Source organism: Ceratotherium simum, chromosome 11 (genome assembly GCF_057802395.1).
Source record: "Ceratotherium simum simum isolate JZ-2026a chromosome 11, ASM5780239v1, whole genome shotgun sequence".
Lineage (NCBI taxonomy): Eukaryota > Metazoa > Chordata > Mammalia > Perissodactyla > Rhinocerotidae > Ceratotherium > Ceratotherium simum.
The window spans coordinates 903,298-914,962 of NC_141910.1; the positions used below are offsets into that span (position 1 = coordinate 903,298).

General features: G+C 50.0%; 1 protein-coding gene across 3 annotated transcripts; it reads left to right on the forward strand.

The window, feature by feature from the left end:
* Positions 1-761: 761 nt before the first annotated feature.
* On the forward strand, positions 762-11,228 carry FABP1 (fatty acid binding protein 1). 3 transcript variants are annotated; one of them, XM_087436406.1, is made up of 5 exons: positions 762-923; positions 5,194-5,347; positions 7,258-7,430; positions 8,893-8,982; positions 11,111-11,228. In XM_087436406.1, the coding sequence occupies exons 2-5, from the start codon at positions 5,281-5,283 to the stop codon at positions 11,159-11,161; spliced, it is 381 nt and encodes a 126-aa protein (XP_087292532.1). In that variant the 5' UTR covers positions 762-923; positions 5,194-5,280; the 3' UTR covers positions 11,162-11,228. The 3 variants fall into 3 exon arrangements, with proteins under 3 accessions (XP_087292532.1, XP_087292533.1, XP_087292534.1); XM_087436407.1 differs by having other exon boundaries at positions 5,199-5,347; XM_087436408.1 differs by lacking the exon at positions 762-923 and having other exon boundaries at positions 5,176-5,347.
* Positions 11,229-11,665: the final 437 nt, after the last annotated feature.

Genomic DNA, 11,665 nt, shown 5'->3' on the forward strand with positions numbered 1-11,665 from the left:
AGCTGAATCAAACTCTTTCCTTCGTGTGACGAGAATGTGCAGGTTGAACCATAACAGGTTTTCAGATATACAGCTGAGGTCGAAAGGAAGGAAGGAAGGAAGGAAGGAAGGAAGGAAGGAAGGAAGGAAGGAAGGAAGGGAGGGAGGGAGGGAGGGAAGGAGGGAGAGAGAGAAAGAGAGAGAGAGAGAGAAAGAAAGAGAGAAAGAGAGGAAGAAAGGAAGAAAGGAAGAAAGGGAGAAAGGGAGAAAGGGAGAAAGGAAGGAAGGAAAATCCCCAGATGCCAGGAACACAGAAGGAACAGAAAGTCAGAGAAGTAAGCAGTGAGCTGAGGCTGGGCACCTGGGATGGTTGCCAGACCTGGAAATAGACCCGGATGGCAATGGAGCATGGGTTTTCATGCCCCTCAGGAGCAGGGGATGAGGCCACAGCTCTGAAAAAGATACAAAGTGGGAACTGAGATGCCTAGCAGGACAGCTGCACCATAGCAAACTGGGGACTGGAGACACTACCCACTGGCCCAGGAGATAGGAAGGAATCTTGTCCTCAAGCCAGAAGATAAACATAAAGATTGCCCTGGGTGATACCACTGGACACCTGGCAGAAGCAAATACAAAGTGTTCTGATCCCCTCTGATATGAGCTTCACATTCCTGAGGGACTTGACTGTTGACACAGTGCTTTCACAAGGCAGAGAATGTCATGACTATTTAACAGATAGTGGAGGAATTAGAGGTTCAGTAAGCCTGAGGGATTTGTCCAGGCTCACACCTCGGGTAGAGCGAAGAGCTGGGCCCAAACCCAAGTCCTTCCCCTCTGCAGCCCAGCCTGTAGCAGAAGGACGGGCTCACAGGGCTTCTCCTGAAACACTCAGGAAACAGGCTGGCTGGTACTGCAGACCCCTGGGATCAGATCCAAGTGCAAAGGTACGTGGCCTAAAATGAATGGCAGTCATATCCTGGCCACCCAGAGGCGTGTCACCTCCCCTCCCACACCCCCATGCTGCTCATCTGAATGGGGAATGTGAGGAGAAGGGATGTCTGTGGCAACTGGAGTGGGGCTGGAGTCTCTGGGTGGATAAAAATCAGAAGCTGTGCCCAAGGAATGGAGTCTTTTTTTTTTCTTGAAAGCCACTTGAACTTTGTCATTGCAATTAAGCTTATCTCTTCTTGTGTTTGCTTACCTTGTGGGCAGGAGATGTCATTACCCTCTCTTAATTTTATGGAAAACTACTTAGAAGTGTTAAATTTTGAAATGGCAACTAACCCTGTGGCCTCAAGACTCACACACACACACCCACACAAAATCTGGTCAAAAGGAGGCCATTGGAGTTTGCATAAGAATCTCCCTGCCTGGGATCTGGAGGAGGGAGGAAGTCAGCTCGGTCTATGTGCCTCTCCCGTCTGTGAGGCTGTCCATTTGATGCGGGAGCTATCCAGTTTTCACCAGCTGTGCCAGCACCTTGATGAGCTCTGAGTCAGTCATGCTGGGTGCTGACTGGATGATGTAGTCAGGAAGTGCAGGGCCAGGCAGAAGGGTCTGCAGGGAGTCCGCTCACAGGGGCTGCTCTTCCTCGGACACCAGAAAAGGAATAGCCGATCCAGGCTTCCTGAGAAGCCTCTGGGATTGGTGCTGACTTGCCCTATGAAGAAACTTTCATGACCCTCCTCCCACTCTCCACCTTAGAGCCCAGAAAGCAGCACTGTGGGGCTTGTCATTTGACACGTGTGGTCCAGGGGAGAGGGTCTGGATGTGGACTCCATGTGCCAGGTACCCCTTTATCTGAGGAGGGATGTCGGCAGGCAGTGGCTGTATAAGTGAGCATGGTGCATCCAGGGCACTGCCAGTAGGTCCTGCCAAATGGAGCAACTGATGGCTGGGGAGGGCGGGGGTGGTAAATGGCTTTATCACTACCATTTCCTTGGTGATTAGTTCATTGGTTTTAGACTGCAAATCTTCTATGCTCTCTATTTAAGGAAGTTTTTACTGATTTGCTCCCTGACAAGGGTTTGAAGAGTTCTCAGCATACGTGGTAGGTGAGGTGAGGTGGGGGGGGGGGGTCTCAAGTATGACTTGAATTTAGCCCTGGGCTCAACCACTGCACAGTCATGAGACAGACACACACCAGCTATTACCCCATGAGTATTAGCCCATGTAACCCAGATGCCATCTGGGATTGCGTGGTACGCTGGGATTTGGATAAAATTAGCCTGAATTCCTCCAAAGCCCTCCCTAAGATTTCTGGGGCTCCTGGGGGGAATAAACCCCCATGGACACTCTGTTTTGGGTATGCTATCTCAGTCCCATCACATCAATCCAGAAATGAAACTCAGACATTCATCATCTTCCACTTGCACATATATTGATTCATGTATTCTATTTTACTGTATTATATATATATTTTTATATTTTATGGAAGCATTTGAGGTAGTTGGGAAGGGAACTAAAGAAAGACGTATGGCGATTCACTTTGCAGCAAATGAGCCGCTTCAAATTCAACATTAGCCTTCCTAGAAGCCCTTCCTGCCTTACTGCCATTGGGGGTGTCTTAGTGACCCTTCACCTCACACCTTCTCCCTGGCCCCTCTCCTCTCTGCTTGCTGCACTGCTCTCTTTCTTCTCCTCCGACATCTAGGAGGGAGAAAGAAGACACAGCCAGGCCTCTGCTGGTCTCCTGCACAGCACGGAAGTGCTTTGCCTTCACCATCTCAGCCCTTGCTGACACACAGATCTTGGGTCTCACTCACCCTCTCTCCCACGCAGCTTATCCAGTCAATTTCACTCTCTCTCTCTCTCTCTCTCTCACACACACACACACAGTTTCCTCTCCAAGAGAAATTCTGATGCCAGTTCTTAAGATAATGGATTTTTCTCTTCCTTATATATACGAAAATAAAAAATCATTGTCTCACCTGAAGGAGATTAGGATCTAATACGGGCACCCACAATACGACGAGACATGTTAAAAAGTGCATGGCCAGGGTTCAGAACAAGAGGAGATGAGCCCGGGGATGTGCCCATCATCCTTTGAGCCACTTTTCCTACTCCGTGTCGGATGCAAGGGCATTTGTGGTGACTAAAACTGGCCGTGAGTTCTCAGCATTCAAGCCTGCTTGACGTTCTCCAAGGACAGTCCCAGCTCCTGGACTGGAAAGCACCTTGTGTCCTGGGCACTGTCAGGGAGGGCTGAGCAGGGAGGGCAGAGCAGAGCAGCCCTCTGCACTTAGATGGAAGGTTTTCCTGGTGCCAGAATCTGCACGACAGCACGTTCAACCAGCGTTCTCTGCCCACGCTGCTCAGAGGGTAGTGATCTCTCTGTGCAGAGTGTATGCTAAACACGCCTGTCAGGCATGCTGGAGGAGGGCTCTGGCATTGAGCACGTGAGTGGATGAGAGGACTTCTAAGGTGCTTCTCTAGATCAACATATCTAAATTCTGGGGATTTGGGAGATTATGTGTGAGGGGCTGGAGACAATAGAGCACCTGTACAGTAGGCTGACATGCCTGTGCTAGTCCCGGCTCCTCCTGCTCCTGTAGCATGGATGTCCCCTGCCATGAGCCCCCATCCACTCATGCGTCCCCTGCCTCACGTGCAAACCAGAACCTGCCAGGCTTCAAGAGCAGACACCGCAGCAGCCCAGATGTTGTGGGGTGCAGAGACCCAGGACTGCCAGTTTGGCAGATGAGTGAGTGAGCATTTAGTTATCTTAGAGATTTTGCTGCAGATAGGTACAGATGGGATCCCCCGGCAGGGGAGGGAACTGTCCAGGAAACAGAGAAAGCTCTGTCTGGAATCTCCCATCAACTCAAGCACAGGCTAGAATGGCGGAGCAGGATCGCAGAGGAAGGAGAAAGAATGGATAGAGATGGGGAGAGAGTAGCTGACTCTTGGGCTTGGGGTACCCTGTTCACATCCTCTCACACTGGACTCTCAGCCAATCCGCAGCCCTGTTTGACAGACACACACACACACACACACACACACACACACACACACACACTGATGTCCTTGCTGCCCAGCCCCAATGATTCAGTGATTTGAAGGGGTTTGCCAGCCTGACTACTCCATATCTCTTATTTTCCTTTAATGAGGCAAGCCCTGGCCTCATTATCTTTTTATTTGCTGACCCGTCATTAACTGGACACCTATTATGTGCCAGGTACTAGGAACACCAAGGAAGGAGCAGAGTGAGAAAGAACACATAGAGATACAACCGCAGTAGGAATTAGAACGTAGATACAGTCGGCCCTCGTTTCCACAGGTTCCGCATCCAGGGGTTCAGCCAACGGACGTTCCGCAGTTGGTTGAACCCGCGGATACGGAAGGCCAGCTAAGGGACTTGAGCATCCTCGGATTTTGGTATCCACGGTGGGTTCTGGAACCAATACCCTGCTATCCCGAGGGACGACTGCATTTGCCAAGCGCTCTACGAGCCCAGAGGATCCATAGAGGAGGTCATTATGCAGGGAAGGGATGGAAGGGCGGGAGGGAGCAGTGTGAACGCGAGCATGGAGGCATGGGCGCCCTGACGAGTGCGGTTGGCCCCGCCGGTACTACCTTCTTTCTTTCCCCTACTTTGTCTCAGCCTAACAAAGTGCATCTCGTTTCCACACAGCTGGCTTACATGATTGACCCCTGCCCTTAGTATGTTCCACTTGAACTCTTCAGAAAGGAGACTGATCTGGACTGTGGAGGAGCCTATAATCATCAAGCAGGAATTCCCAGAATACAAAATAGTTCTAGGGGGCTGGTGACAACTTTGTAAAAATTAAGTTTTTGTAATGATAAAGACGGGAAAAGATCATCAGGTTGTGTAAATAAGGTGAGGTTTTGAGTTTAAAGGGATTCTTTGGTACTTTTCTGTGTCTACATCTAGATCTAGATACACACATATGTATATGCACACACATATATGTGTATATACGTATACATACACATATATGCACACACGCACATATATGTGTGTGTATAGATGTGTATGCACACACACACATTTCATGGAAGCGTAGCATCCTAAAGGCTGCAGGGCCATAGGGCTTTGCACTTGATTGACACCCATCAATGTTTGCTGAACTAGAGCAAACCTCTGCTGTGCCCATCCTGGTTTTTATCATTGACCATTGCTCTCAGGAGTTAATGTTTGAACCTGGTCATAAAGGAATCAACAGCGCCTGACCTCTGTTCAATATTCGAAAGGGAAGGAGCCCCCTATAAATCAGCCCACACCAGGCAGCCCGGCTGGCAGAGCTACAGATCAGCTGTGGAAGGAGCCTCGTCGCCACCATGAACTTCTCCGGCAAGTACCGACGGCAGAGCCAGGAAAACTTTGAGGCCTTCATGAAGGCAATTGGTGAGTGCTGGGCTGGTCGCCAAGGCTTGGGGCCACGGCAGTGAGGGTCTGGCCTGCAAGTGGTAGCTTTTCAGGGTCTCAATGTTGGGATGGGAGGAGAGGTTGGGGCTTTACACAGACCAGGGCCATGTTGTTGACCTTCGTGGTCACTTGTAGCTTGTGCTATACTCACTAGACAAGGCCACCCCATAGGCAAGTGGAAAGAGCACTGAGCTAGGGTCTGATCTGGATTGAAGCCACTTCTGCTAGTACCTCACTGTGTGACCTAGTTCATTCATCCCTTCCTTCCTTCATTCATTCTTCTAACAAACATTGATTTAAGGCTGACCACCTGCTGTGCACTGTGCTGCACAGATACCAGGGAGACAGATAATAATGTGCCAGAGAAAAAGAGAGAGAGGAAAAGTGAAGAAATAAATGCAATAATGTATCCCCTACCCTGTACTGAGGGCCGACTCAGTGCCAGGCACTGTGCTAAGCCTTCATATGCAATATCCCATTGAATCCTCACCAAAAACTCTGAGTTGGGTACTACTATTTTTCCCATTTTACAGTTGCAGCAACTGAGGCCTAGAAAGGTTAAGTAATCCTGAGGTCACACAGGTGGGAAGTGTTTGAGTTGGGATTTGAAGCAGGTGCTGGTTCCCAGAGACCCCATTTTAACCCCCTGTGCCCCAACAGAGTCACTTACAGGAGGACGTGGCGCTCGTGCAGTGGGGGGTAAGGCTTGGTGGTAGTGAAGGTGAGCCTTGGCCGAGCCCTGGAAGATAAGCAGGTGTCCACGAGGGGACTGGAGGAGGGGATTGTGCTCCACGTAGAGGGAGCTTTGTGAGCAAAGGGGCAGTGTGACAAGGAAGGGTGTTGAGAGGGAGAAGGGTGGGGAAGACAGCAAATGCAGAGGGAGAAGGACCTTTGGGGCCAGCTGAGAGATTGGATCTTCTCCTGCAGGGCAAGTCACACCACCTCTCTGTGTCTTGCATCCCTCACATGTGCAACAGGACCCGCCACCTCCACAGTCAACACACGTGGTTTTTATGAACCTCAATTAGTATAACAGCGTAGACATGCTCTGAAATTGTTAAGCTCTGTCCCAGGGTAGGGGACTCCTGGTACATCTTCCTCAAGAGCCTTGATGACAGAGGTTTGCAGGGCACAGTCCCAGTATGTGCATGTTGTCCTGGCATAGTTTTTTTGTGTGTGTGAGGAAGATCAGCCCTGAGCTAACATCCGTGCTAATCCTCCTCTTTTTTTTTGCTGAGGAAGACCAGCTCTGAGCTAACATCTATTGCCAATCCTCCTCCTTTTTTTTCCCCCCCAAAGCCCCAGTAGATAGTTGCATGTCATAGCTGCATCCTTCTAGTTGCTGTATGTGGGATGCGGCCTCAGCATGGCCGGAGAAGCGGTGCGTCGGTGCGCGCCCGGGATCCGAACCCGGGCCACCAGTAGCGGAGCGCACGCGCTTAACCGCTAAGCCACGGGGCCGGCCCTGGTATGCCAGTTTTTAATAGCTCCCCATTTCACTCTCAGGAGTGACCTGGCTTGGAAGATAAACTCTATGAGCCCCCTGGGTATGGAGGATGAAATTCTTACACTCAAAGAGCAAAGTCTCTGGGCATTGAAGGAGGAGGAGTGAGGAAGAGAGCAAGCAAGAACAATGGTGCTCATAGAGGAAAGGTTCTTCAGGCCAGAGGAGTGTCTATTTTATAAACCAACTGGCAAGATGGTGGGCAGACCAGGTCCTGCCACGCTAGGCCACTGACCTTCCTTTCAGAGGTCAAAGCCCACATTGCTCACAAGACTCCAGTACGTGCCTGTGGCCTCCCCACCCCCTCCATGCCACGTTTCTCCTGTGACCACCCCCTTGCAACTCCCACCTCTGCCTGTCTCTAACCGCAAATGGTTTCCACCAGGTGTGCCAGATGAGCTCATCCAGAAGTGGAAGAACACTGAGTCGGTGACGGAAATCGTGCAAAACGGGAAGCACTTCAAGTTCATCATCACTGCAGGGCCCAAAGTGTTGCAAAATGAGTTCACCTTGGGGGAGGAGTTTGAGCTGGAGACCTTGACTGGGGAGAAGGTCAAGGTAGGAGGTGCCCCCTTTAGCTACCCTCTGCTTCCGGAACTTTCCCTGGAGCCTGGCCCCAGGGATTCCTCCCTCAAGTCTCCCACCTCACAATTCCCACCATGGATATCCTATCTCAGAACCCACTTTTCGGGTGAGAGGCGGGGAGACAAAGACAGCTCTTAGGGATGAAGCTCTTAGAGAAGCCGCTCCGGTTTTCCTCAGACTGTCTGGGGGTGCTCTGGGCCAAGAATCCAAGCTCTCCCATGTGGAGGATATGAGGGAACCAGGCACAGAGCAGGAGTCTAAGTCTCAGGTTCTCCAAGGCCCAGCAGTGGATCAGTGGAAAACCCTTAACAGAGCCCTGAGGTCATCCTTAAGCCCAAAGTAAACTGGCCTTTGCTGAGCCTAGAGCTGATGGTCATAGGGAGAGACTTCCTGGAAGAGCTGCTGGCAACACCAGGATACCAAGGCCTCAGGCAAGCCCTCAGACTAAGCCTTCAGGAGTAGTCATTGAGCCCCAGGCCCTAGCTACCTCATATGTAAAATGGGCATAGTCACCCTTCCCAGACTGAAGGCAGTGGGCAGGGCAGCATCATTTCCTGCTGGGCCATGGCTCAAGGTGTGCAATGAGACTGGGCGTGCGCTGTGTGAGTGGTTGGCAGAGAGATCCAGGCAGTGGGGTGCCCCTTACCAGGAGCCTCTCTTCCTGCCTTGAAAACTCCACACACCCCAGCCCAGCCAATGCCACTGAGCAGCCGTCTTCACTCCTCCCTTCCAGACGACTTTGTGCATTGGGCTCAGCATGTTGGTCTCTTTACCTCTTCTGATCACTCTTTATTTCTGCTCCTTCACATGCAATATTACAGTTCAGGGAATCTGTGATAAATTTTAGGAGGAAAATTCTCTTGATATGCCCGTAGTAAGGGGCAGGCCATCATGGGTTTTACTATGGGCCTTTGCCAATTGTCCACTTTGGAGGTAAATTTTTAATATTGGCCAGTGTCTTCTGCTCCCTGCTGGGTTTCTGTTACCAATTCCTAGATGCATAAAGCTTTTTGAGGACACAATAGGAAAGATAAATGTGCTGGAAGGAATAATACAAACCAAATCAAAAAGATATGTTCTCCCAACTGGCCAGGATTTTGAATTTTGCTGTTACCTCCCCCCAATAGCTTGGAGAATTGAGATTTTACTTGATTATATGTTAGTGTTTGCATTTGAGACCACTTAGATGTCCTATGCTGATTTCTAGATCACACGCTATAAATCAAAGGCTGACAAAAGAAGCCCTGACATTTTCTTTCGTTCTTAACTGCCCCTCACCTCTTTAGAGCCAGAGAACTGGGGGGTTGGCTCATCAAAAGATGAGCGATTTGGTTGTTGTAAGCAGAGACCCATGCAGGGGAGCCAACTTCATCAGCAAGGCTCTTGCTCCCTCCCCAAACACTTCCTCACAGGCCATCTCTTCTGTCCCCTGCAGGCAGCGGCTCAGTTGGAAGGTGATAAACTGGTGACAACGTTCAAAGGCATCAAGTCCGTGATTGAACTCAATGGTGACATACTCACCACTGTAAGTTGGCGATCTGAGCTTGTGGCTCCCAGGGGAGTGGGGAGGGGACAGGGGCTGAAGGGTGAGGAGCAGCCCTCCCCATTGCCTTTCCTGTTGTCAATCTCTGCTACCCCTTACTGAGGATCCATGATGTACCAAGCAGTTTACACACATTATCTCTAATCTTCCCACCAACCCTGAATTTTCTAAATGGGGAAACTGAGGCAACAAACAGCCAGGAAATGGCAGAGCTAGGGTTCCTCTGAACTGAGTCTGTCTCACAGAGCTGCCATACATGGTTGTACACTGCACAACCCTAGGGGGAGCCACTCTCTTTATAGACAGTGTAGATCTGTATACTTATTACAATCTTGCAGCAAATGCCAGTAGGGTGTCTTGTTCTGACAAAACCAGTGCAGTGTGTTCAGGTAGTTTTCCAGCGGATAGAAGTGTAGTGTCTTGAGGAAGGGCCCTGTTTTTTTAATTCACCAAAAGCCCACACGTGCTGGCAGCGGCCCCAGCTGGTTCCTCCTGAGTTCTCTCGGGCTGTCCTTCCACCACCACTCTCCAGGTCAGGGCCAACCACTCCAGCCTCCCCCACTTCCTTCTCTCCTCATTGCCATCTCTGTCTCCTCTTCCCTTCCTTCACTAACACCCAAATAAGATGAGGCAAGAGAAGTGCTTGGTAGGAGGAGACACAAGGTCATGCAGAGCCACAGCACGGCCCATCTTTCTCAGTCTCTGCTAGGATGTAGCCACAAGACTCGCTCCCAGGCTGGAGGGCAGAAATGCATTCATTCCCTCCTATGGGCCTCTGATTCATGGAGCAACCCCTCCCGCTGACACAGCACCCACACACAAGGAAGTCTTTGACCAAAAGTTGGGCTCTTTCATTGCCTTTTCTATTTTATGACATTACAGTATTAGTAGCCATAACCCTTCCCTTCTGCCTCAGCACTAACCAGCAAGCCACAGAGGCCTCCATCTGCCCTGCAAATCCAGGGCACTCAATAAATGCCTTTGCTCTTTTGGCATTTATAAGGAGAATGATATTCATGGCAATTTTGTGGCAGCTTATGAGCCTGGGACACTCCAGTTTTGTGTGCCACATCATCCTTGGTGCCTGGCTGTCGGCCACATCCTGTCCCTGGTTTGGGGGTGAATAGTGCAGTGTTTCTCCTGCAATTATGTCCCCCCAGGCCCTTCCTTGCCCCCAGGATGTGCTTTAGGGAATAACAGAAGGCAGAACACCACCCCACGGGTCTGTCATAACCCTGTTCAAGTGAAAAAATCCCTCAACTAGGAGTGTGAGAGTCAATCATGAAACACACAGTCCCCACCCCCTACCCTGGCACATTCACAGCCCAGCAGGAAGGGACCAGCAGGGGAGCGAGAGATGAGCCTGTCCTGCACTCAGTCTTGACCAGCGTCCTTTGATCTTCGTCTCCCCTAATGCTCCCATCTCCTAGGAGGGAGGCAGGATGAGGGATTTAACAGACAGGTTGGCCTGTCCAAGGTCATCCAGCTAATGAGTTGTAGGACCAGAGTTCAACCTAGATCTTTCCATTTCATTTCATTGCTGCTGAAGCTAAGAGGCTCCTTTTTAACCTTGATGACATTACTCCACATCATTGCCACAGTATTGCAGGAGGGAGGGATGTGGGGAGAAAGGAACATCTCTCAAAAACTCAAAAACTGGTGATACAAAGGATCCAATGTTTTTATATGCTTCACAGCTCTTTGGGAAGAAAACTATGCACAACCTACCACGTTCCAGGCTGGGTGCCTAGGTGTACCACATACATGTCCTTGGTGCTCAGCACATGTTTGGTACATAATGGGCACTCAAGGAAACTTTGAGAAATTGGATTGGACTGGACTGGTTTGGATGGTCTTGCTCTAACAGCCACTGATATAGAAAGGAATTCAGTAAAAGCCAGGATAACTCTCTACATGAGGAAATGAAGTGACAAAGACTTGTCATGGGATTTTAGAAAAAATTACCAACCCTTCCTCTGGTCCTATAGAAAACAGAGGAATCTTTGAATTGTTTTATGTGTTAGCATATTTGGGGCTATTTTGTAGGCTTAAATGTCTTTTACAATTCAACATCAGATCAACATTTCATGGTTTCTTTTCTGATTTGCAGACTATGACATTGGGTGACACTGTCTTCAAGAGCACCAGCAAGAGAATTTAGACAAGCCTGCATTCCATATTCTTTTACAGTGCAAAACGAATGTAATAAAGTCAACTTTGTTTTAAAAAAAAAGTCTTTTCTTCTCAATGGCTTTTCATTGATGGCGCTATTTGTGTCAGTGGGCACTGATCACCTGTATTTTTGTAAACCTTGATAATCCACATGTTCCATGCTGCTGGGTCAGGTCTGAAGGAGGATTCTCACCCTGAAAGCAGACCCCAGGCCGCCAACTCAGGTGACCCTACAAGGAACATGAGATGTGGCACGAGATGTGGCTGGATCTATAGAGCAGCCCTAGAATGATCTTGGCCAGTCGGCCACACGGGCAAGGAGCTGGGGCAAGAGGATGCGCAGTATGCTGGCCCTGAGGGTGGCTCCCCGTGGAGACAGCAGGAATGCTGGGCAGGCAAAGGGGAGCTATGCCCATGACTATGGCCACAGCGGCCCCACCCACCAGTGGACATGAACAAAAAGAGCAGGCACTGACCCACCAAATGAACAATT